Source organism: Heteronotia binoei, chromosome 13, assembly GCF_032191835.1.
Source record: "Heteronotia binoei isolate CCM8104 ecotype False Entrance Well chromosome 13, APGP_CSIRO_Hbin_v1, whole genome shotgun sequence".
NCBI classification, from domain to species: Eukaryota; Metazoa; Chordata; class Lepidosauria; order Squamata; family Gekkonidae; genus Heteronotia; species Heteronotia binoei.
The window spans coordinates 36,981,647-37,008,766 of NC_083235.1; the positions used below are offsets into that span (position 1 = coordinate 36,981,647).

The window sequence follows — 27,120 nt, forward strand, 5'->3', positions numbered from 1 at the left end:
TATAAATCCAATATCTTTTTCTGTTTTTTCTTCTCCCCACAAGGCAATTGCATGCTAGGGTGAACTGGCTCCTGGTCACTCTTGGAAAAAGGACTTTTATTTACTTACAAAATGTGCATCCTGCTTTACCCAGAACAAGCTGCTTGGGGTGGTGTGACAGACTGTACTTTTTAAGAGGCTTAGAAGTGCTGTAGTAATAATGGACTATGAAATGTTAATTCTTCACAGAGCCAGAGAGCCTTGAGTGATAGGCTGCTCTTCGCAATCTGACAGGTTAGCATCAACTGAACAAGAGTATTGAGAGAGCTGGATGCTGAGAACTCAGTCAGATTCCTGCCTTAACTGAGAAGAGATGTTTATGAAGACTGAGAACAGCCCTGACAGAAAAAGGGTTTAATGCTGATAGAGTCATATTTCAGCCTTGACTGAATGTTTGAACACAGAAAGAGAACTGGGGGAAAGTTTGGCAAGGAAGTTTGGGTAGTAGAGAAGACTCCCATTCAGGCCAATTGGAAGAGGGAATAGATCTTCTAGGAAGAGAAGATTCCCTACCCAGTCAAACAGGGACTATCACAGAATTCCCTGGCCTGGTGTGATTAGAAATTACCTGTAGAGACCTTAAAAGTCAGTGAACAACTCAAGAGTACTAGTGTTCCAAGAGAAAGGTTTTGGTGCTGGGAAGAGGGTACCAGCCTTCTGGGCACCAAAAGTGTCAGAGATTACTCAAATAAAGTATACTTCCAAGGAAGCCTCCAAAGAGTGTAGTGGAGGGGGAAAGCAGCCTCACAATGACATCACATAGGTCGTTTTCACACTCACCTTAATCAGCAGCGACGACCCTCTTCACTGTGCAGGATTTGCGCAGATTTTGCACTAATTGCCGCGGAGCACCCAGAAGAGCCGGAAAGTCCCGGCGCTTTTGCGGTGCAAATGGAAACCGTCAAAAACCAGTTTCCGTTTGCGCCGCAAAAGCGCCGGGACTTTCCGGCTCTTCTGGGTGCTTCGCGGCAATTAGTGCGAAATCCGCGCAGATCCTGCGCGGTGAAGAGGGTCGTCGCTGTTGATTAAGGTGAGTGCGAAAACGACCATAGTGACGTTATTGTGGCGCATGCTATGCATGCGTGAAAAACATAAAAAATGAGGAAGCTGGGAGGGTGGGGAGCGTGGCGCAGGGGTCTGTCTTTAGCGGCAGAACCCTTAGCGCTGGCCCTGTGTGCACACAAAATTACTCATCTTGCCAGACTGGCATAAAACGGAAATTACAGTCCAAATATAGGTTATAGGTTACGGCCCATCATTTCTCCCACCTAAACATCTCCTGCTCAAAAGTCCAAAGACTTTAGCAGATTCAAGTGTTACTCTTCTCCAAGGTCACACTCACATTCCAACTTGCAGACATCTTTAGGGTTGCCAAGTCCAGTTCAAGAAATATCTGGGGCTTTGGGGTTGGAGCCAGGAGACACTGGGGTGGAGCAAGGAGCAAGGTTGTGACAAGCATAACTGAACTCCAAAGGGAGTTCTGGCCATCGCATTTAAAGGAAGCACAAACTTTTTAAATGCCTTCCTTCAATTGGAAATGCCTTCCTTCAATTGGAAACTTTTTAAATGCCTTCCTTCAATTGGAAATGGAGGATTTTGGGGCTCATAGAAATGGATCTACTGGTCCAATACTTTTGAAACTTGGTGGGTATTTTGAGGAGAGGCACCAGATGCTATGCTGAAAATCTGATGCCTCTATCTAAAAAAAAAAAACAGCCCCTCCAGAGCCTCAGATACCCACAGATCAGTTCTTCATTATTCCCTATGGAAATTGGTCTCCATAGGGAATAATGGAGTGCCCAGCAGACATTTCCCTCCCCTCCTCTTTCTGATGACCCTGAAGCAGGGGGAGGGCCTCCAAACCGGGGGATTCTCTGCCCCCAACTGGGGGTTGGCAACCCTAGACATTTTTCATTGTTACCTATCTTCTGTTACCAGGGAGACTAGATTAGGCCCTTGCTTCTCACAGTGGCTTACGCTCTACTGTGGTCTCCTTTGTTACCAATACAAGTATGCATATATGGATTAGTACAGCTGTGAATATAAGTGTTTGAATACATATGGGAATACCTAAAATAATACAGTTGCGGATATATGAATATACATTGTATAATTGAGTCTTCATCAGCAAGGACAATACTATTAAGAAAATCATTAGACAGTTTCTGAACCACATTAGAAACAAAGAGACAGAACCCAGCTTCTTTTTTGTTGAGCTGAGTGACAGATCTTAAATGTTTACTTAACGTGTTCAGTTTAAAAAAGGGGTAAAGTAAACAAAAGGGTGGGGGCCATCTTTTGTGGACAGTTGGCAAGCCTAGAAAAAAATACTAGGGAAATATTCAAAGGATTGATGGAGAACAGTTACTCAAAATGCATTGAGTGGCTTTCAAAACAGTAGATTTTTCTCCCTATAGACTGGTGTAATGCAGAGGTGTTGAGCTCATTTGTTATGAGGGCCAGATCTGACGTGACTTCATCAGGCTGGGCCCTGTGTACCAAAAATTTAATGCCAGGTGCCATGGATACAAACTGTAGGAAGGACCCCGGCAAACTCCAATATTATTTTTTACTCAAAATACAAACAAAAGCAATTGATTCCTAGCAAGTGAAAGCCATTGATTTACTTGAAAACCCATAAAAATCTCAATATTTAATCATATGCTAGTTTCCCCCCAAGGGATACCCTGTGGAGGTATCTTATATTCCCATGCAAATTAGTTACTTTTTGTAGATACTGGGCTTTTAGTAGATGAGTCATTTTCCTTGCAAGTAAATACGGTAGTTTTTCAGGACCCCTCCAATATGGGCAACCTCAGCATCTGAGCATGGGCTATGATCTGTCTTTCACTCTTCCTCTCTTCCCCATCCTACTTTTGAGGATCTCACACTGGACTTCCCCATCCACACCACCAACAACAACCCTGTGAGGTGGTCCAGGCTGAGCAACCAGCCCTGGGTGACCCAGACAACAATCTTGGCTCAGGAGGAGGGGATGTGTGAACCTGGTTTTCCCAGACCCCCCCCCACCAGTTCTCATCCCTCCTGCATTTCCCATAGAAGTGGCAGAGTTGAGGGGAAGGCCTGACAGAGCGGCTGTTTCCAAAATCTTCAGGGGGTGCTTTTTGTCATCCCATGACTGCTTTTCTCTCATGAGCCGAGAACAGTTGAAGAACAGTTTCCACCCACCCACCCCCGACTCATTCTGCCTCCCAGCTCTGTGGCTGTTCAGACGTGTAGCAGTGACAGCAGCACCACTTTTCCTCTTTGCACTTCCACTTGCTTCCAACTCTGGGACATTTCCCCCCTCAGAGTGGCGTGCACAAGACATCCTATGCGCCGGGCCTCCTCCTCCTCTCTCCCCTGCCGGTCCCATCCCTTTGTCGGCTCTGCATGCTCACTCTGATCAACCTCCTCATGGTTACTGTTTTTAAAAAATGCAAAGCCGATTGGTTTGGCAGTGGCAGCGCTGGCTGTTCAGCTCCATTCCTCCCCCCATCCAGTGGCTTCACAGCATCAGAGGAGGCTGAAGGGGGAGAAAAATCCATGTCTCCTCTTTCTCCACTTTCATTGCCACTCCCCCCCATTATTTTACCTCAGCCTCTTAGCCCCTCCCCTAGCCATTTCCTTTCTATTTCTTAACAGCTTCAAACACACCCACCTTACCACCTGCACCTGCTCTCTCCAACCCCCTGAGCAGCTTCCTGCCTTACCTGCCTTGTATCCTTTGCTCACGGGATGAATCCTTTGTATCCTTTGCTCACCTGGATGGGTTGTTTCCAGCCTGTGGGCTGTATGTTTGACACTCCTGGTGTAATGTGTTTGCTGTAATCCTAACTGTGGGAACTCTTGGAAACTATATAATTCCCTCTCATCAATAAGAGATCCCAAGGATCCTCTAATCCAATCCTGCTGGTAGTGGCAGGTTAAGCGTCCTTCATGTATACTGTAGCATGCAGATATCAAAAAGTTATGCTTTGGGCACATATATCACATATACTCACATATATCAAGATGCAATCACAGTTGTGTACTGGCTCAGATATACCCAGCTCTATGCTTTCACAGCCTCCATAACACACCCTGTTTATATGTCGCTGAGCATTGGTGCACAAATGTGCTTTAATCCCTCCATTTCAATTGCGAGTTGTCACAGTTCTTCCTTCCTCTGGGTTTGCCTCATGCAAATCTTGGCCATGAGATGGACATGGGAGGGGGAGATACAGGGGGATAGGCCAGGACTTGAGGGAGTTCTCTGCCTAGCCTCCCTTCTCCCTTCTTTCATTGATGAGTTCTGCTAAATTATTCCTCCCAAGGGGCACCACGTGACTCTCTGGCCCTTGGCTCCTTCTCCTAGCTGCTTACCCAGTCTGATCAGCCAGGAAGCTTAAATCCCCAGCTTCCCACCTCAGGAGGGCTGGGGAGCTCATTATGGTGAAAGCGCCTCTCATCATCTGTCAGAACAGTGACAGGGGCCAGCACATAGCACCAAGGAGCCGTTGGTAGCAGGAGAGACAGAGTGTAGGGAGGAGGGAGGACTCTCTACAGATGTGTCCAAGAAAGAGCCACATTTAGTGGACACACATGTCCTTCCCTCATATTGCTATCCATTCACATGAAGCAATACATAAAGGAAAAGTGGTAGGCATATCTCCACATCACTGCCATGCTGCATGCGTGGGCAACTGCTGACATGCTGCATGTGTGGAAAGACATTCATTACTAGGCAGAAGTTCTCATCTGAGGGGTAACACCATTGGATTGCACTGATGCTATCTATGTATGGAGGAGATGAATGTTGCTTGGAGTGGGCTCACTGATTGGTTGAACACAGATCTGTGGTGCACATGATAAATATCTGTAGAGGACGGTGTATGAGCATGATCTAGGATGGCCTTGCCATTGTGCAGGGCTTTTTTTGTAGCAGGAACTCCTTTGGATATTAGACCACAGACCCCTGATATAGCCAATGCTCCTGGAGCTTACAGTAGGCTCTGTACTAAGAGCTCTGTAAGCTCTTGGAAGATTGGCTACATCAGGAGTGTGTGGCTTCAAGGACAGAATGAGTAGGCACATTGATGAACACGGGTTATTGAGGAAGACTCAGCATGGGTTCTGCAAGGGAAGATCTTGCCTCACTAACCTGTTACATTTCTTTGAGGGGGTGAACAAACATGTGGACAAAGGACACCCAATAGATGTTGTTTACCTTGACTTCCAGAAAGCTTTTGATAAAGTTCCTCATCAAAGGCTCCTTAGAAAGCTTGAGAGTCATGGAGTAAAAGGACAGGTCCTCTTGTGGATCAAAAACTGGCTGAGTAATAGGAAGCAGAGAGTGAGTATAAATGGGCAGTCTTCGCAGTGGAGGACGGTAAGCAGTGGGGTGCCGCAGGGCTCGGTACTGGGTCCCATGCTCTTTAACTTGTTCATAAATGATTTAGAGTTGGGAGTGAGCAGTGAAGTGGCCAAGTTTGCGGATGACACTAAATTGTTCAGGGTGGTGAGAACCAGAGAGGATTGTGAGGAACTCCAAAGGGATCTGTTGAGGCTGGGTGAGTGGGCGTCAACATGGCAGATGCGGTTCAGTGTGGCCAAGTGCAAAGTAATGCACATTGGGGCCAAGAATCCCAGCTACAAATACAAGTTGATGGGGTGTGAACTGGCAGAGACTGACCAAGAGAGAGATCTTGGGGTCGTGGTAGATAACTCACTGAAAATGTCAAGACAGTGTGCGTTTGCAATAAAAAAGGCCAACGCCATGCTGGGAATTATTAGGAAGGGAATTGAAAACAAATCAGCCAGTATCATAATGCCCCGTATAAATCGATGGTGCGGTCTCATTTGGAGTACTGTGTGCAGTTCTGGTCGCCGCACCTCAAAAAGGATATTATAGCATTGGAGAAAGTCCAGAGAAGGGCAGCTAGAATGATTAAAGGGCTGGAGCACTTTCCCTATGAAGAAAGGCTGAAACGCTTGGGACTCTTTAGCTTGGAGAAACATCGACTGCGGGGTGACATGATAGAGGTTTACAAGATAATGCATGGGATGGAGAAAGTAGAGAAAGAAGTACTTTTCTCCCTTTCTCACAATACAAGAACTCGTGGGCATTCGATGAAATTGCTGAGCAGACAGGTTAAAACGGATAAAAGGAAGTAGTTCTTCACCCAAAGGGTGATTAACATGTGGAATTCACTGCCACAGGAGGTGGTGGCGGCCACAAATATAGCCACCTTCAAGAAGAGTTTAGATAAAAATATGGAGCACAGGTCCATCAGTGGCTATTAGCCACAGTGTGTGTGTGTATATAAAATTTTTTGCCACTGTGTGACACAGAGTGTTGGACTTGATGGGCCGTTGGCCTGATCCAACATGGCCTGATCCAACATAGCCGCCCTGAGCCGCCTAGGCGGGGAGGGCGGGATAGAAATAAAAGTTGTTGTTGTTGTTGTTGTTGTTATTGTTGTTGTTGTTGTTGTTGTTATTATTATTATTATTATTATTATTATTATTATTATTATTATTATTATTATTCTCTTATGTTCTTATGTTCATATGTAAAGGAGTTTCTGCTACAAAAAAAGCCCTGCCCATGTGTACGTTGTGCTCCCTTGTCTGAATGAAGGTGTCTGATGTTTACACTGGCCATCTACATAAAATAATCCTCTTTACCAACTTAGATACCTCTTTCCCCATGGGAAGGAGAAATAACTGATAGTGTTAATGGAGAGACAAGGAAGAAGTCAAGGTGATAACTTCTGTTGTAAAGGTTTCAGCTCAAGGTATCTGTTAATATGGGCTGGGATGAGGCATGCCAGCCTCCAGGTGGGACCTGGGGATCTCCTCCCCCCTTTCTGTTCTACTGACTACAATGAATTGAGATTGAATTAAGGTTGCCAACTTTGGGGTGGGAAATTCCTAGAGATTTAGGGGTGGAGCTGGAGGCAGGAGTGGACCATCGGTGGAGTATAAATCCATTGAGCCCACTCTATGGCAGCCATTTCCTCCAGATGAACAGATCTCTGGAGTCTGGCAATATATTGTAAGTCCAGGGGATCTGCATTTAGAGGCTGGTGACCCTAGATTGTATCCTGCCAGCTTTCTGCGTCATCTCCCCTAATACCCCTCCTCACTATAGGCCCTCCCTGTAATTTTTTTGTCTGTGTAGGTCCCATGGTCCCCAGGGTAGACAAAGGGGACTTTTCTTCCATTTTGTCGGCAGCAAAAAGATTCTATCCCTGATCTATATTTGCAGCCCATGAGATGGTAGAATGGACTCCCATTCAGGTGGGAGGATTATGTTTTTGAATGTGCAATAATATTCTTCATATATGAAAAAAGTGATTATGACTGTGCTAGTTTTATGTTTTTAATTTGTACTTCCAGGGAGTGAAAAAACAAATCAACATGGGGAAATATACCAAAAATAGTATCTTCTGCCATGCAGTCGGAAGTAGTACTGCCTCAAGATTTTACCAGCGCATTCCATTGCATCTGTGATTTAGGACTCAGATCTGGTATCACATACATTTAAAAGGAGATATGGGCTATGCTTCAATGGCAGGTCTTCTTGCTGCTTCTCATGTTGCAATTTTGAATCTGCGGCTTGTTTTTTTTAAAGTTCCATTTTTCATTACTGAGCTCTCTATGCTGTTACTTTCATTAGTACAAATGTGTGCATTAACCCCCTGAGCCATCATGTTTATATTTCAGAACTTCATCATTCCCATTGTTTTGTGCAGTCTTCTCGGTGGTTTCCTGCCCATTGTTGACAGACACGGTGTTTTAGATGCTGCACTGTAACTCACATGCTAGGGTGCCATTCCAAACCACTCAGTTGTTCCACGAATGGTTGACATAGAAATAGGGGAGAGGGACCATTCAAGTGAACCTGATTGTTCTATCGATACACTGTGCAACCAATGCCAAGTGAAGAGCGGAGTGTACAGTTCTCGTGTAATTCACAGTGTGTTTACCAGAGGCTAGTACCAAACCTGAAACTGGTTACACTTTGGGAGTGGGGCTGGATAGGATTGCAGGGAAATTTTATAAGTATATTTTTACATTTACATATGGGAAGAAAGAGTTTTTAAAGTCCTCTTACATTGAAATCACTCTTTCCTAAAATACATAATTGAAAAAGCTAGAAGCTCGACTTTGTTATGTGAAAGCTGAGATTTTCAGGAAGCTGAATTATATCTCCAATTTAAAATTTGGTGCTTTTTCTAAACTACTGAGAGCCATTTTGTTGTAGTGGTTAAGTGTGTGGACTCTTATCTGGGAGAACCGGGTTTGATTCCCCACTCCTCCACTTGGACCTGCTGGAATGGCCTTGGGTTAATCATAGCTCTTGTAGGAGTTGTCCTTGAAAGGGCAGCTTCTGGGAGAGCTCTCTCAGCCCCACCCACCTCACAGGGTGTCTGTTGTGGGGGGAGAAGATATAGGAGATTGTAAGCCGCTCTGAGTCTCTTATTCAGAGAGAAGGGCAGGGTATAAATCTGCAATTCTTCTTCTTCTGTATGGAGCGCACAAAAGTGTACCTGAATCCAGTACCGAGCTCTGGGGCAATGTAAATAAGCCGATTGAAGAGGTTTCTCATAACACATGTATGGGAAAATATATAAGTGTGTGCAGGGCTCTTATTTTGTAGAAAAAGCCCAGCAGGAACTCATTGGCGTATTAGGCCACATCCCCTGATACCAAGCCAGCTAGAACTGCATTCCTGCTAAAAAAAAAAAGCAAAAGAAAGAAGAAAGCCCTGAGTGTGTGCCAAAAGTGCGTGTTATAAACCTGTGTGTATATGCATACAAGTTTATTCTGGGATTCTGTATGGCATTGATGCTTGGTACATACAACGTTGTTATCCAGCTACTGCAATGTTCATTGAACTGACACTAGCAAAAGACAAGATGTGAGTCAAAAACCAGAGTATCTTTATTAACTGATAAAACACAGATTCTGATCCTTTAAAGACACAAAGTCAAGTGGTCCCAGTGGTGTTCGTGTTCCTGGCAGCAATGCCATCCTGATGCTGAGCTTCTAGCCATGCCCTGGGGCCTCTCTGGCAGGTTTCTGTCTATAATATGTAGTAGGCACTGTCCAGATCCTCGGTGGATTTGAAAATTGCTAACGCAAGGGCAGGCATGCAGTGTGCGAACTGTGCAAATTAGCTAGACTGCAGTGGGGTCCAGACTGCAGCCCTCAATGGTGGAGGGATTCTTCTCTTCTGAGGGGAAGGGGAGGCTGGAGCAGGATGGGATGAAACAGTGGAGGGATGGGGGAAGAAATAGAAGGGGAGGTAATATAAGTGCACAGATTAATTGCACATGGTATATTTGTGCATTAATACATGCACACTCATGTACTTGTGTGTGCATATAGCATACACTTTTAATTGCTATAATGAATGTACACAGCCATGCACAAGCATGTGGACTTTACTACATATGTGTTGTGATGAATAATTTGTGTGTGCTTGTGTATGATCTTCCCTTCACATTGTCTCCTCTAATATTTCATCCCAGATATGTATCCTTTCAAATTCCAGTTTGGTACACACACACACACACACACACACAGAGGGCTTTTTTTTTGTAGCAGGAACTCCTTTGCATATTAAGCCACAAACCCAATGTAGCCAATCCTCCAAGAGCTAACAGGGCTCTTAGTATAGGGTCTACTGGAAGCTCCAGGAAGATTGCCTACATCAGGGGTGTGTGGCTTAATATGCAAAGGAGTTCTTGCTACAAAAAAAAAAAAGCCCTGCACACAAACACACTAGTCTATGCATGCCTGTGAATATTTGTGAACATCACTTCAAGCAGGCGTATCTTCATGTATTGCCTGGGTAAGAAAAACCCCAGGAGCATCAATAGAGAATTTTTAGTTTGGGCATGAAGGAATTTGAAACATGCATTCAGCCCTGAGCAAGGCTGGTGCCTCAAATTTATTCTGGTGCTGAGAAATGTGTTCCTTCTAACATCCCCTACATACACATGGCATCCATACTGGTGGCAGCATGTACAGCTCTATTAGTGTTAGCAGGTACTGCTTGGGAATTAGTTTAGTATTAGTTTGATTTGATCTAGTAGTCCTGAAGTATGAATAGATCTGCAGATATGTATACACAAAACATGAACTGTATATCTCAGTTCATATGTCAAATGGCCACACGCATTGAAGAGAATACAGATATATATATACTAGGTGTGGATATGTGGAATGAAAGTCCTTTCTTTCCTCATTAGTCCCCTACTCTGCCCCCCCTCCAATGGAAGGACAAAGGCTTGGATCCAGTGATGTGGAGATCTAAGTGGATTTTGTGCAGTTTTGCTTGTGTAAGATCTTGGGCAATGCCTAATGCTTTTATCCCTACATATTACACTGCCCAGAAATTTGTTGCACAAGGTACTGTGGAAGCAGAAATGCAAGTGGGCAAACAGTAAGTTTGGCTTGGCACAAGCAGCTGCTGTAGTCATTTTTGAGAGCTGTAGGGCAAGTGGACATTTTGTGTTGGATCCAACCCATGGTGTATCAGAGGATGTGCACATTGAAGGCTGCCTATATGTGTGCATGTGTTGGGTGTACTTTGGAGGGAACCTGCGGCTGTGTTCACTTTGCTTGGCAGAAAAAAGATCTCTAACTGATATGGCTGAAGTTTCAAATGCATGGTATTTGAGAGGGTGTCTGAAGTTGGTGCATTCCAAAGAGCTTGTAGTGTTTTGTGTGCTCAGAGTCCGGCTCAAGGGTTTTTGAGATGTTAGAAATTGTAATTAGCTTATAAGGGTGGTGCAACATTGGGATGAAGCTGTGTTTTATTAGAGAAAACCGATGATAACCAGACTTTGAGTGTATTTTTTTTGGATGCTGTATTATTCTGGGGAGGACATGGCAGCAGTGGGACTTGACTGGAGCAAATGTGGTCAAGATGGTGCATATTCTACAAGTGTTATGGTTGTGTGAATTGGGGTAGTTCTGGGGGTCTGTTGCAATGCGCTAGGATACTATCAACTATCCAGTCATCAGCAGCCTTACCTGATTCCAAAATGGCAACTGTGAAATGGGGGGCAGGGAGACTGTCCTTGCAGGCGTGTATGTCAATGTTTGGATTACAAGGGTTTATATCATGATATGAAGCAGTCCATTGTCTCCAGGGCAGCCACAGTGATATACTTACACACAAAGCCATAGTGGCCCCCCCAGATTGCGGTCCTCTTCTGTCCCCGTTGGAAGTCTCTATGTTAGGGATTTCTATATATATTCATGCAGTTGAACAATAGATCACCATATGAGGATCAGCCCCAGTAATACGTGGCTCAGTGTACAAAGGCAGGAGGAATGTGGGGTTGAAAGCCCCTATTTGTACATCAAGGGTTATTTTGATATAGTGGGGTTTGGAGATTCATTCAAAAGGACAGTTCTCTCCCACTGTTGACCTGGAGTGGGCTCATACTGTGGAACCCGAGCACACAGACCATTTTTATTTGAATCCTGTCCCACCATTGACATATAGCACCGGGAGTCCCGAGTGTTTCCCAAATGTGCTTATGACCTCTTGTCCTAAGGGGAAATGGGAGTGTGGACACTAAACCCTGCTATTCCTACTTTCACCCCAGCCTTTCCCATTGGCTTTTTCTATTGGATAAATAATAGCCTATGAAGTAACGACTCCTGTCACAGGCAACCAATCAGTCGGTCTGTGGAATATATACAAAAGGCATCCTTTTTTTTCCTGTGGAAGGGAGCTAATGAAATCAATTCACTTTCTAAGTCTTTGCTCCTTAGAATTGTTTAGGGAGTGGATGGTATAGAAACAGAACCCTGCAACCAATCAGCAGTGGATTTGGACCCCACATTGCATTAATCAACCTTTCTTTCAAAGTAAGGATATTACGCAAAACCTAGATTTTGCCTCTCTAGGGGATATGGCTGCTACTGACCAGGGGCCCACCCAGGACGATACTCTGTTACCCTGTATCTACCCCCCCAATTCCCCATGCACCCTAAATCCCTTATTTTGCCCACCCTCTAAACAGCATATTGACCCAAGGGGGAGGGCTGAGTCTCCCTTCTCCAAGTGTCTGTTCCGTCCTCTGTTGATTGGAACTAGCAGAAAGGATCCCCAGGGCTCCAGGGAGATGGTAAAGCCAAGAAGAATAGTGAGCTGACCCAGAGGGGGGAAAGGGTTTGGATAGGAAAAAAGGGTGGGGAGGTAGGAGCCAGAAGGGCTCAATCCGGGTAGATGATGAATCCGGAGAAGGTGCTGTACTTGTTGGTGTTGCCGCCATGGACTTTCCCACCGTCCAGCTTGATGAAGACTTCGTCGCCCACGTCCAGGTGTAGGATCACACTGTTACTGGCATAATCGTAGTTCTGGTCAGCATCTTGTGCGATGGCACTGGCACGGACCTGGGGGAAACAAGCTGAGGTTAGCAGGTCCTGCGAGGAAGACAGAAAGGGACCCCCTCAGCAGCCTGGAGTAAGCCTTTGATGAGCAGGGCTTTGCTTATTCCAAGAAGAAATCAAAAGTATATTCCTCCAAAATGGCCTCCAAAGTTTTGCAGCCTGAAACAACCGTAGAACTCTCAAATGGCATGTTATTTGCATACTTCAGCTAGCCGTGGGCAAAGTAAAAGATCTGCGTGTGGCCCTAAAGCCCCACTCTGTTGATTGCTATTCAGGCATCCCATATATCAAACAGACAATGGCTTTTAAGAGAACTGAATGTGGTTTGATAGAGGCTTCGTTTCCTCTGGTGTGGGCACACATTTATTTTGTTCTACTGTCGCTGCTGGATCTTAACTGATGAGATGCCAGGGCATTTGTGATTGGATCTTTTTTTCAAAAGGGCAATTGTAGCCAGCTCAGATTAGGGCTTCCCTGTAGAAAGAAGAAGAGATTGGATTTATATCCCACCCTTTGTAAGCCAAAGAAGTCTCAGAGTGGCTTACAATCTTCTTTCTCTTCCTTCCCCACAATAGACACCCAGTGAGGTAGATGGGGCTGAGAGAGCTTTCCCAGAACTGATCTTGAGCAGAACAGCCTGACCATGTTCTTTCTTATCGATATGTCTTCTAGCCATAAGGACTAGAAACCTTTTTCCTAAGCAGAAGTTTTACAGGAAACTTAATTCTGCTCCCAAGGTCACATTTTGTGGTTGAAAGGACCTTCTCTCCCCCCAGCAGGCTGTTCTCCCACTGAAGGTAGCCTGCCTGGCATCAGCTGGAGCCTCAGCCCTTTTCTACTGCAGCTCCCACTCTCTGCAGTGGGGCTCCCAGAGAAGGCAAGGGGGGCTATTTCAGGATGTCCTGCAAGTCCATTTTATTTGCTAGGGGTGTAGACTGCAGGTGTACTTGGGAGGAATGGGAACCATAGGATATGGACACCATCATCACAACACAAAAACAACAACATCATCATCAATCATCCCTATGCTTTGTACTCCACCTTGAGCCACAAGGAAAGGCAGGGCCTCTCTTCCAAACGGAAACACAAAACAGCTCACATTATTCTCCCCTGAAACATTTTATTATCACAATCACCTTGTGAGGCAGTTTAGACCAAGAGTGTGACCAAGACCGGCCCGTGGTCTCCCAGTGAGCTTCCATGTTAGAGTAGGGATTGGAACTTGGCCCTCCCAAACCTTAATCTGACACTCTGACAACAAGACAGTATTTCATTACATACATTTTGCTGTGGAATTGTAGCACAGACGCAGCTCCACCTTTGGAAGGAGGAGTGCTCCTGTTGAACTGTTTCAGCTGTCTTTTAAGCACAGTGCCTGCTTGCTGCATCTATACCTTAGGACCCACAACCGTTCGCACAGCTGCCTTCTACATTTCATCCCACCCCTCCTCCAAGGAGCTCAGAGGGGTGCATGTGGTCCTGCCCCTTCTGCATTTCATCTTCGCAACGATGCTGTGAAATAGGGAGCCTTAATGAGTGGCTGGCCCGAGTCTCCCAGTGAGCATCAAGGCAGAATTGGGATAGGAGTATCCCTAGATCCTAATCTGCTCTTGACACTGCATCATATGCACTATATGACAAAAGAGAATTGCCTAATCCTCTGTTACTCCACTGTTTTGGTGCTGTCTTGTGCAGCCTCGACAACTTGAATGAATCGGTCTGTATTAGCAATGCACAATAATGAACGCTATTCCTGGTACTGCTGAACACCATTCGGACTAAGGGCAAAAGAGCTTCAAACAGGCAGTTTTATACCCTCTGTGTGTGTGTGCAGGCACACATGCTGAAACCTAAATACGTGATGCAAACACAAAATATCTGCGTAATCTGCTCCTCCGCAAAAAGCAGAAGGGTCCTCTGAGCACTCAAATTCCTGCTCAGAATGCTTTTGATTTCTAAAATTTTGTGAAGCAGGGGTGCTCATGTCTCTTCCAGTTTCTCTCCACAGCCGTATAAGGGCTAGACAGTTAAAAAAAAATTAAACCTGAAATTCTTGAGATCTGTTCTAGGCTCACAGATCCTGCACTTGAATGGTGCAGCTAAACCCACGGGCACACACAGTGCTGAGCAAACCAAATAGCTATTAAACAAGGAGAAGCAGAGAATAACTGAAGATTGACAACAGGAAGCCGAGGGCTCAGAGACCAAGCCGGGGTTAGCCCAGACACCTGCCTGTACATCCCAAATGGTTATTATTTCTGAGCCCTCATCCATGTGCACAAAGGCCTCCAGTACCTGTAGCCCCTGGGCCTTTGGGACGTCCACCTCAGACTCTTTTGCTACAATGCCCTGCAGGTCTATGGTGGCATATTTTTGGCTGGCAGGGTTAACCATGAATTCTGGCCAATATAGGCTGTCTGTCTGCCTTACAAATTGACTCAAACAAATTGCCTTAAGAAATGTTTGCAGACTGCAGTCCCATGTACCAGTTGGATAGAACTGGGATTACTTCCAAGTAAATATTCCATATGGTCAGGCTGGGTTCTGTTATGGGTTCTGGGCTGTGGCTGGGGTGTAGTGGTTAAGAGCAGTGAACTCTAATCTGGAGAACTGGGTTTGATTCCTCACTTCTCCCCCCCCCCCATGCTGGGTGACCTTGGGTCAGTCACAGTTCCTCTCAGAACTGTTCTCTCAAGAGCAGTTCTCTCAGAGCTCTCTCAGCCCCAGCTACTTCACAGGGTGTCTGTTGTGGGGAGAGGAAGGGAAGAAGACTGTAAGTTGCTCTGAGACTCCGAGTGAAGGGCAGGGTATAAATCCAATCTCCTCTTCTGTTAGGAGTGGCAAACTTTCAGATAGAGGCTTGAATAAGAAATATCGTTTTGGATACTGTTTCAGGATGGTGATCAAGTATGGTGTGGTGGCTTGGCTAGAGTTGGGACTAGGGTTTGTGAGACCCTTGTTCAAATCTCCACTCTGCCATGGAAGCTTGCTGTCTGGGTTAAGAACCCAGGGGTGATAAAGGATCCAGCATTACTGCTGGAGAAATGAGTTAATGCAGATGCAACCCTCCCCCCCCACACACTTTCTCCCAGGATCATCTGACTTGAAAGACAAAGCCTGGTGTTTTCCCATAACTGCAACAGGTCTCTAGACAAGATGGATGAGTTTCGCTGGATAGAAAGGCAGCTTCATATCCCTGCTGAGCAACTTCCACCCCCACCCTCAAATCTCCAGGAGTTTCCCAACCTGGATGGACATGGCAACCCAGTTGTGGAATGGCCTGCCGGAGCGGGGTGATTCTATCAGCCTAACCTACCTCACAGATAAAGATAAAGCAGAGGAAGGCGGAATGATGTTGTGAGCTGCTTTGGGTCCCCTTTGGGGAGGAAAAACGGGGTATAAAAGAAACTCTGTAATAGTACAGTTGCCTAAGAGTGAGATGCCAAGGGAAGTCTGTGCTTTACTTGCAGTGGTATCCTAAGCAGAGTTACACCCTTCTAGGCACATTGTCTTCAATTCAGTTCCCCACAAGGTTTCATGCTGCGTTAATGCTGTGCATTGATTCACTTTTTTTTAGAGGAAGTAGCAAAAGTAATGTAGCCTTCATCTAGCAGACACTTTTGTGTACTAAGTACGCTTGGCTTGCATGAGCCGGCCCATCCGACTCTAAAAGTCATTCGGATTCATAAATAAAGAATGAAGAGAGATTAAAATGGCCAGGACTGTTTGTCTTGGCGCGAAGGCAATTAAAAGGACTCTTGATCAAAGTCTATAGAAATCTGCACCAAGAAGAGAACCTTTCAACAACGCGAGAGAGGGTTGCTTGCATGCTGCAAGTCCCAGCAAGAATTTTAAAAATGGTGCTGAGGTTCCGCAGGTGTCTCTGCTGCATCAGGCATCCTGTGTTTGTCTAAAATTCATGTTGCCTGCCATCACCATGCTCTATGAAATCATTGCGTCTGCATTACTCCTGACTTGTTCTGTCCCATAGCAGGGCCGTGGTGACGTGTGCCTGTGGGACTGATGTTCCCTATCCTGGTCCTGCAGACCTAGATTTACACTTGGCTGGGTGGCCCTTCTGGCCTGTTGGAGGGCAGGGGGAATAAACTGGAGTCCTGCATGCAGAAAAAGCAAGAAGGGTAAAGGAAAAGACTGCAGCAGTTGAGAAATGGGACATGGCATCCCCCAGTACTGTTCACTGACCTGGAGCCATAAAAGAAATAATTGTGCTTTCTGGTCCAGGAAATTTAGACACAAGATTCCCCAATGGATAGGAGGCAGTCAGAAATTCAACAGGTGAATACTTCGCACTCCCTGCCTCCATCGTCACCAATCCTCGGGAACTGACCTTTCACCACCCAAGTCCAGTCCCTTTTGCAGCACCTTTGCCAGCAGGTGACCTGAACTGTTTTTGCTGTCTTTGTATTTAATGAGCAGCTGGAAGCAGCCGACTCTCTTTGCATATTTAAACCTGTAAAACATCATTTTGAATGAATTAGTTTCTCCTCCCCTATTCAGTTTTTTTTTTAAGTGTACTGTAAGGATCTGACTAGAAAATAGGCCCAGGTTCAAATCCCTACAGTGCCATGAAGCTGGCTAGATGTCCATGGGCTAGGCATTGGCCTAACCTTCCTCATACGGTTGTTGTGAGCACAAAACAGAGGGGGGGGGGGAGATGGATGTATGCCCCTTGAGCTCCTTGGAGGAAGGGCAGGATTGAAGAATACTGAATGCAAAACAAAAGACAGCACAACATTCAGGAGAGACATCTTTTCCCTGATATGAATACGTGATTAGACTCAGGGACTCGTGCCAACAGGAGTGTGATTCCACTGAATGACAAAGCAATATTTGTCCGTATGGCTTGGATGACTGTTTCATCACTGGTAAAAAACACAAACACGATATACATAAATTACTAACAAGGATTTCCTGAAGGACAATATATCTTCTTAGACATTTGGGGACTGAAACAAACTTGACTCTTGGGAGGCAAAATATTGGTTCCACGGAAATGGGATTATGGCCTGCAGACAAAATGCAAAGATTTCTTTTCCTATTTGATTCAGAACATGGTTTTTTAGAAGGTTTTTTTTTGTAGCAGGAACTCCTTTGCGTATTAGGCCACACATCCCTGGTGTAGTCAATCCTCAAAGAGTTTACAGGGCTTTTAGTACAGGGCCTACTGTAAGCTCCAAGAGGACTGGCTACAACAGGGGTATGTGGCCTAATATGCAAAGGAGTTCCTGTTACAAAAAAAGCCCTGGATGTCACAACAGCCCCCCTTTGAGCTATGGTGTGGATTGGTGTGTTGGAGGTGACCATGGGCCCTGATTATGGGTACTTTGGCAGCTCTGTGAAAGGTGCTCCAAAACATGCCTTGAATGACACAAGATAGTAGCAGCAGAAACTGGCTTGCTCAATCTGAATTTTGGGGAGTGCGTGTAAACCAGCTTTCAATCTGGTTAGGGGAGAACTAATGTTTGTGTTACTAGAGGGTTGTTGCTTCAAGACTAGTACTGCCTGCATCTGGGCCCTATGGTTTCCTTCTAAAATTGCTGTGTTTGTTTTATAAGATGACTCTTTGAAAGACAAACCCAGGTGGGTAGGCCTGAAATGGTAGAACAAAATTTGAATTCAGTGGCACCCTTAAGACCAACAAAGTTTTATTCAAGGCACAAAAGCTTATTATACCTTGAAAAAAACTTTGTTGGTCTTAAAGGTGCCACTGAATTCAAACTTTGTTCTATTTGAAAGACATTTTAACATTATGGTGCTTTCTCTTGAGGAAAAGCACTGCTTGAGGGAAGGGACCACAGAATGCAGCTATATATCAATAAGGATTTTCAGTGCAGGGCTAATATTGATGTCTTTTACAGCTGTGCTACTTACTCCATGGCTTGCAGAGAGCCACATTCATCCTTGCCATCAGCCATATTGTGGTGGAAAGCGCTGTCAAGTCACAGCTGACCTACAGCAACTCTGTTTTCAAGGCAAGAGACATTCCAAGGTGGTTTGCTTGATATTGTCTGTCTGCTTGCCTCTGTTTAGCAACCCTAGACTTCCTCAGTGGTCATATAATAAGCAATATTAAAAATATAACTGTGACTATAACCTTTTAAATTACCAGAGTATCTCTGAGCATGTAAGGTTATCTCTCTCCATCACTGCTGAAGCTTAGTCAGCCCTTGTGTGTCTGGAGTGAGGGGAAGGACTTTCCACTCTTCCTGCTCTCTCCTCAGCATGAGGCAAAGCAGCCTCAGTAAAAGAGACTGCCAAGGTGCCCCAAGGAAAGCTATCTGGCCATTGAACCAGCACTACCACAGTGTGACCAGCTTGTTCTTCTTTCCAGGTGGCTGCTGTGGTGGTGGTTTGACTCCTTCTCTTTGGTCTGTCCTCCCAGCAGCAGTTTTGATGCTGGAATGAGGGCGTGGAGAAGGGTGGGGGATTGTTGGAATGGAAGGGCCCTTTACTTCCCTCCCTGCCATAAGGTCCACGGCTAACAGAATAATGATGTGTTAGATAGGAAGGTCAGAAAGGAGCCTCAACCATTCTGAGTTTTGTTGTAATTCATCTCAGAGTTGTGAACCGCACTTTGTCCATAGGTCAATTGATCCTAGGCTATGTGAGTTGTTGTTACTATGCTGATAGAAGATCAGAAGATGGGAGAGTATGGGAAAAGAATGGCAAAGAGAGAAGAAAATGATGCTGCCCTGAAGGAAACCTGCAGGGGGATGGGAGGATAACATAGGGGTGGAGGTGTTAGGATGAGGTGCTGTTTGCAGTGGGAGTGAATTGTCAGGGGGGAATCTATGGTGGCTGGGTGTATTTAACCAAGCTGTAAGAACATAAGAGAAGCCATGTTGGATCAAGCCAATGGCCATGCCAGTCCAACACTCTGTGTCACACAGTGGCCAAAACTCACTGTAATAAACTTGTTCCCCTTGATGATCTCCAAATCCTTTACTGCACATAACCAAGGTGGCATCTCTCCTGCAAAATTATATGTCTCGTCTTCTGGGTTTGCAAACCTCTGCCTGCTAATTGGCTTATAGACAATTTTAAACAACAGCATCTTTTTTTCTGGTTTCCTGGTTTCTAACAAAACACATTGAATAACTGTATAGAATGATCAGGGCTTGGATGCCTGGCTCCCCCCCCCCCTCCAAACAAAAGCTTTGTGAAATATGGAAAGGAAATGTTGGGGCGGGGGGGGGGAATTGCAAACTAAACCTGGTGGGTTTTGGTAGCTTGGGAAATGCTGTGCAGGATCAGTGATTCCCTCCCCCTTTGTTGTTTCATGATGTGAAATGTAATTAAATTAAACAGAATTAATGCAGCATTCATTAATTACATTTGCATTATTAATTACTTCAGTGATGAAGCTTATGCTGCTTAGTCCGCTTTTTAAAACACCTGCAGCACAGCTAACTTCAGTTCACCAACCTGCTACTATTCATGTGTGCTGCATGGATAGTGACACACACAAATATATGTCCAAATACACATACCTGTCAAAACATATATGTATGCATCAAAAAGTATGCTCATTTGTACAGATCAAGAGGAAGATTTTGTTCATCTGCCTCCTGTTTCCAGCCCATCAGTGTTCTGCATTTGTCCTATTTGTGCATGTATTCTTAAGATATACACCTGTTATCTATATATCCCAAAAATATACAAATACATTTGTGCTTGTTTTAAGTATGAACAAATATATGTTCCGGTACCAGTATCAACCCATCCAAAAGCATTTTCAGGATCCAGAATGGAGGATGCTGTTGTGATTGTATTTTTCTTTTAACCTTTCTATGGGCTTTTCTCATCCAAATACAGGATAATATTGGGCTGATTTGGAAATGAAATAGACTAGACAGACAATAAAATAGACCTGTCATCTTTGAAGGGCAGAAAGTGGAATCCAAGGAGCTCATGAATTGCTTGTAGAGGGTGAAGTGCATTGGTTCTGTATCTATATAGATCTCTCTCTCTCATTCTCTCTCTCATGTCTTTAGCTTTCTGTCTTATTACTGCTCGGAAATGTTGTTGATTTGCTACCAAATGAAAACATTTGCATCTTTGATCAAGGATAGGGCTGATTGATTTAAATCAAAGCAATTGAAATTGCCGAGAAAAGAGAGACAGCTTTTAAAACCATTGATTTAAATCAATTATCCTGTTCCGTAATCCATATATTTCTAGATCAAGGATGGAAAGTAATTGATTTCAAGTAACAACAAAACTTGTTGATCCTTTATGCTACTTAGGAACAAATAAAAACTGTTGGATGTAAAATGCACATGCATTTGGGGGCTACAGAATTAGGTAGGTGTGGCATGAATGGGTGAAAAGACTTCTGTTTTGGTTTTCTCTTTATGCCTGTATGATCACTTACTAAATGTCCAGTTTTTGCAGATGCAAAGAATGTTTTTTTTTAAAAAAAGATGAAAGTGAGAGTCAAGCCAAACATGTTAACTCATCCTGAAAAAAGCTTAAATACTCTCTTGTTTGAAATTCAGTGCTGTTAAAATTGCTTAACTTACTCAGTATAAGTAAATTTCATTTTATTCAATGGGGCTTAATTCCAGAAAAGATCTCTTAGGATGACACTGAAGTGTGATGCCCTTCTAAATCCTTCAGTGGATTTAAAAGGATATAACACTGTTTAGGATTGTATTTCATGTTGGATTCTGTGCTAAATATCTATGTAATTTAGCCAACAACAAGTTGTCAATATTCATACTTCAACTGTTCTGGATTTTGAGCATCAGATGTTTATTTATTTAAAACATTTTTATGTCACCTTTCCAGCCAGTTCAGGTCCCCAAGGTGACAACCATATAAACATTTGAGCACTAAACCAACATTTATTTCCCCCCATTTTTCTCAGTGTGTTTGACAGAGGATCTTCCATCCAGGTTTAAATAACAGCAATTTGCTGAGTTTTATTAGTACTAAATCTACTTATTTTAAAGGGACATTCAATACAATGTGTGTGTGGGGGAAATAAAAATCGGATTTTAATCCACTCAGATGCAGAAAAAAAACAAGGGCTTGCTCCCCTAGGTGTGATGGTGTTCTAATCACCTTAGTTGCCAGTTCCCACAACTGACCCCACCCCAAGTCTTTGAATCCTTTGGGAAATGGGGTCATGACCATTTAGAAAGCAAAGGAAGATGGCAACAGGAGAGGATAGGTGACTTGAGTCTTCCTGGGAAGACAGTTCCCAAGTTGTGGTGCCATGACTGAGAAGGCCCTTTCCTGGGTTGCCGCCTGCTTAATCTCAGAAGGCTGGGGCCTCCCAAGCAGGGCCTCCAAGGATGACTGTAGTGGTTAGGCTTGCCAATCCCCAGGTCCCAGCCAGGGTTTCCCACTTTCCCAGGCTCCTTCCCACCCCCAGTCAGCTGGCCGACAGGGGGGAAGCCCCGCCCCCATAGCCATCATGTGCCTTTCCCCCTCAGGAAGCTTTAGGGTTGCCAAGTCCAATTCAAGAAATATCTGTGGACTTTGGGGGTGGAGCCAGGATAGTTTGGGAGTGGAGCCAGGAAATATTGGGGTGGAGCCAGGAGCAAGGGTGTGACAAGCATAACTGAACTCCAAGGGAGTTCTGGCCATCACATTTAAAGGGACAGCACACTTTTTAAAATGCCTTCCACAGGAAATAATGAAGGATAGGGGCACCTTCTTTTGGATCTCATAGAATTGGACCCCCTGGTCAAATGTTTTTGAAACTTGGGGGGTATTTCGGGGAGAGGCACTAGATGCTATACAGAAAATTTGGTGCCTCTACCTCAAAAGACAGCCCCTCCAGAGCCCCCAATACCCACAGATCAATTCCCCATTATTCCCTATGTGGGAATCGTTCTCCATAGGGAATAATTGCCCAGTAGACATTTCCCTCCCCACCCCCACCGCTTTCTGATGACCTTAAGGAGGGGGGGGGGGAGGGCCTCCAAACCTGGGGATAAGCAACCCTCTCTCTCACACACACACACACACACACTTACTGGCTGGTTCCTCCACAACGATATTTGAAAAGAACAGGGGCTACGCTGCTCTCTCTCTCTCTCTCTCTCTCTCTCTCTCTCTCTCTCACTCACACACACACACACACACACACACACACACACACAGACTGCCCCCCTGTTTGTTGCACAATCCTTGCAGAGATCGTTTTCATAGTGTGAAGGTAAACTTGAACCTTTGGTTGCCCTGTGTTACTGTGAAAAACTTGAAAGTTCAGCAACTCATGAGTACAGGTGCCAATCCCCAGGTGGGGGCAGAGGAGCCCCAGTTTGGAGGCCCTCCGGAGCTTCAGGGTAATCAGAAATGGGAGGGAGGGGGGAAATGTCTGCTGGACCATAGGGTATAATGGAGAATTAATTCCGGGGTATCTGGGGCTCCAGATGGGCGGTTTTTTGAGGTAGAGGTACAAAATTTTCAGCGTAGTATCTGATGAGTCTCCTCAAAATGCTCTCCAAGTTTCAAAAAGGGGTCCAATTCTATGAGCCCCAAAAGAAGGTGCCCATCCTTCATTATTTCTAATGTAGGGAAGGCATTAAAAAGGTATGTGGTCCCCTTAAATGTGATGGCCAGAACTTCCTTTGGAGTTCAATTGTGCTTGTCACAACTTTGCTTATGGCTCCACCCCCAATGTCTCCTGGCTCTACCGCCAAAGTCCCCAAATATTTTTTGAATTGGACTTGGCAACCCTACTAGTGGTCAGCAGGGCCTTTTTTGAGGAGGAATACAGTTCCAACTGGCTTGGCAGCAGGTGGTGTGGCCTAATATGCAAATGAGTTCCTGCTGGGCCTTTTCTACAAAATGTCCTGTATGAAACAATGGTGACATCAGGGGGTATGGCTTGATATGCAAATAAGTTCCTGCTGGGCTTTTTTTTACAAAAAAAAAGCCCTGGTGCTCAGGCAAGTTCATAAGGGAATTGAACCTGGGACCCTCTGCATGGTACAGCCCTACCACTAGAAAAACATACATCTAAGAAGAGGACAAACTGAGGTGGGTGGAACCAGTAGCTTTGCTGGAAGAGAGAGTTATCTACCTTCACACTGTGTGGCATGCTGCAATCAGCTGAGCCAGCTCTGGCACTGCAAGACTTTCCACTGCAAGTAGCTTCTCTGTGCTTGAGGCTCACTACAGCATCAGTTGGGCTGATTGCTGGGAAGAAGAGGGGGACAAATCTGTCTTTGTGGGTAATCTACACATTCGGGTATTCTACACATTTTTACGGGTGCTAGTCCACATGAACTAGCAGGGTCATCATAGCTACTGTTGCCAAAAGCGATAGTAGCTCTACCTCTGCAATATAAAGAGCCATTTCTTTGAGGTAATTGTAGATGTTTCCTCTAGTTAAGTATTACTGTCACTGCTATGAGAAATGAGTCAATGTACAAATGCTTGATCGTGTATGTGTTTGCTTGCAAGTAACTCAAGTGGGACTTACTCTAATATAAACATTCCTACAATTGCAGCCTCTTGTTTGGGGTTAACCTTCCTGCTGTGCTACAGATGCCTGGGCTTGCTTTGGGCAAACCGCTTAATCCTACCATGCTCCTCAGGGTTGCAGATCACAGGGCGAGATGTGTGTCATGTACCTTCCTTCACTGTATATGTGTGTTGAGGACATAAGAACATAAGAGAAGCCATGTTAGATCAGGCCAATGGCCCATCCAGTCCAACACTCTGTGTCACACAGTGGCAAATTTTTATATACACACACACACACTATGGCTAATAGCCACTGATGGCTCCATATTTTTTTCTAAACCCCTCTTGAAGGTGGCTATGCTTGTGGCCGCCACCACCTCCTGTGGCAGTGAATTCCACATGTTAATCACCCTTTGGGTGAAGAAGTACTCCCTTTTATCAGTTTTAACCTGTCTGCTCAGTGATTTCATCGAATGCCCACGAGTTCTTGAATTGTGAGAAAGGGAGAAAAGTACTTCTTTCTCTACTTTCTCCATCCCATGCATTATCTTGTAAACCTCTATCATGTCACCCCGCAGTCGACGTTTCTCCAAGCTAAAGAGTCCCAAGCGTTTCAACCTTTCTTCATAGGGAAAGTGTTCCAGCCCTTTAATCATTCTAGTTGCCCTTTTCTGGACTTTCTCCAATGCTATAATATCCCTTTTGAGGTGCAGCAACCAGTTCCTCACAATCCTCTCTGGTTCTCACCACCCTGAACAATTTAGTGTCATCCGCAAACTTGGCCACTTCACTGCTCACTCCCAACTCTAAATCATTAATGAACAAGTTAAAGAGCATGGGACCCAGTACTGAGCCCTGCGGCACCCCACTGCTTACCCTCCTCCACTGCGAAGACTGCCCATTTATACTCACTCTCTGCTTCCTATTACTCAGCCAGTTTTTGATCCACAAGAGGACCTGTCCTTTTACTCCATGACTCTCAAGCTTTCTAAGGAGCCTTTGATGAGGAACTTTATCAAAAGCTTTCTGGAAGTCAAGGTAAACAACATCTATCGGGTCTCCTTTGTCCACATGTTTGTTCACCCCCTCAAAGAAATTAACAGGTTAGTGAGGCAAGATCTACCCTTGCAGAACCCATGCTGAGTCTTCCTCAATAACCCGTGTCCATCAATGTGCCTACTCATTCTGTCCTAGATAATGGTTTCTACCAACTTTCCTGGTATTGAAGTCAGACTGACTGGCCTGTAATTTCCCGGATCTCCTCTGGAACCCTTTTTAAAGATGGGGGGTGACATTTGCTACCTTCCAGTCCTCAGGAACGGAGGCAGATTTCAATGAAAGATTACAGATTTTTGTTAGAAGATCCACAAGTTCAACTTTGAGTTCTTTCAGACAGCCAATGATATGACATTTCAGGACAGACAGCCAATGATATGGGGTATTCTAAGGCTATAGTGACAGTGTCCTGGTAATAAATTCTCTCGATAGACAGATCAAAAGAGGCCTGCACCAGACCTCTCCAAACAAATCTCTGACAATAGAGTGAGCTCTTACACGGATCAAGCTGTCAACAGGGGAGATGAAATACTGCTTGTATCAGCAAAGAAAGGGATAAACTTGCCATGTGGGGCTTATTCTGGAGCCATAAACATAGGGTAACTACCTAGGGCGATGGACAGGATTTAATGGGGAATCTTCTCTGTCCCAGAGTTGCTGGTTCAAATTCTGCTTGGGGAATTTGCTGTCTGCTCTGCGTTCTTTGCGAAATTGACTAAAAATCCAGCCCCTCTTTTATTTATTTTTCCTGACTGTTTAGTGAGCTGAAATAAAAATATAATACAACAGGAAAGCACTGGCCCCTCTCTCTGGAGCCCTGAGAGCCCAAGATTGCTCTGATGATGCTTGAACTTTCCAAATTAAAAATGGATGGAAAGGTATTGATTTTGAGGAGTGGTGATTGGATTTTTTTTTTTAAATCTTCAACGCCCAAGCTAGGAAATAGTAATGTGCTATTTGGGTTGTATGTGGTTGATTAATATGGGCATAAAAGACAACTGATTTAGTACCCGGATTCTCAACAAGGCCAGTGGAATTCAACATACCAGGTTGTACTGCTGGCACACAAACTTGTTCTAAACCACTGCCCACCAGCTATATGTAGCTCTGCTCACTGTACATCATTCCTTGTCTGAAGAAGTATGCATGCATACAAAAGCTTACATTCTGGAAAAAATCATTGTTGGTCTTAAAGGTGCTACTGGACTCATACTTTGTTCTATTGTTCTTGCACACTGAGCACAGATGTGCCAGAAGATGCACTTCACATGCAGTCCTGCACTTCACATGCATATAACACAGATATGTAGAACAACATACGTAGAACAACATCCATGTTTCAGTTTAGCAACACACATTATTGGACATTGGGGCAGATGTTTGCTATTTGGGAACAGAGAGTACCACAGCAGCTTACAAGAGCCTTCCCTTCCTCTCCCTATAACAGGCACCTTATGAGGTAGGTGGGGCTGAGAGAGCTCTGAGAGAACTGCTCTTGAGAGAACAATTCTGAGAGAACTATGACTGGCCCAAGGTCACCCAGCAGGTGCATGTGAAGGAGTGGGGATTCAAACTTGGTTCATCAGATCAGAATCCGTCACTCTTAGCCACTTCAACAAACTGACATTTGAATTGATCAGACAACAGACGTTTGAATTGATCATCTGCTGGTTTTATGTATTTTCAGATGGAAGGTGTCAATTTCCTTCATAGCCAGACTACAGAATACTTTTGGCTGTGAGCCAAGTCAGCATTCCCCTGCCCTGATCCAAGTTGATCCGCAGGGAGCTTACTTCCTCAAGTGCCTTAGGGCTGGATTGGGTTCAGGACTATGGCACCAAGGGAAGAAGGGCTACAGCTTTCCCCTTCATGCTGTTTTCTTGGACCAGAATGGCTCAGGAGGGGAGCATTATTTTCTTGGTTGAAGGGCCACACATGTACTGGATTCTGCAATGGGACAAAAAGCACAACCTGATACCAGCTGAACCCAGCATCACCTGAACAGTTGGCAAAGGCAGATGAGGCTTTAACATCATAGCCTAATGTATCTCCCCACCATATCCAACCTGCTCAAGAGTTCTGTAGAACTCAAAAGCTTGCACACTGATATTTAGCTGCTCCTAGGTACTAAAGGTCTGAATTGACTTTCAGGAGGGGGGGAGGTGTATTTATTTTGCT

General features: G+C 44.8%; 1 protein-coding gene across 1 annotated transcript in view; it reads right to left on the reverse strand.

Moving 5' to 3' along the window:
• Positions 1–10,927: 10,927 nt before the first annotated feature.
• Positions 10,928–27,120, reverse strand: part of C1QL4 (complement C1q like 4) — a 32,654-nt gene continuing 16,461 nt past the window's right edge. Inside the window, exon 2 of the mRNA XM_060253157.1 lies at positions 10,928–12,444. Within this exon, the coding sequence (XP_060109140.1) occupies positions 12,265–12,444 (180 nt within the window). The 3' untranslated portion in view covers positions 10,928–12,264. The remainder of the gene's footprint in view (positions 12,445–27,120) is intronic.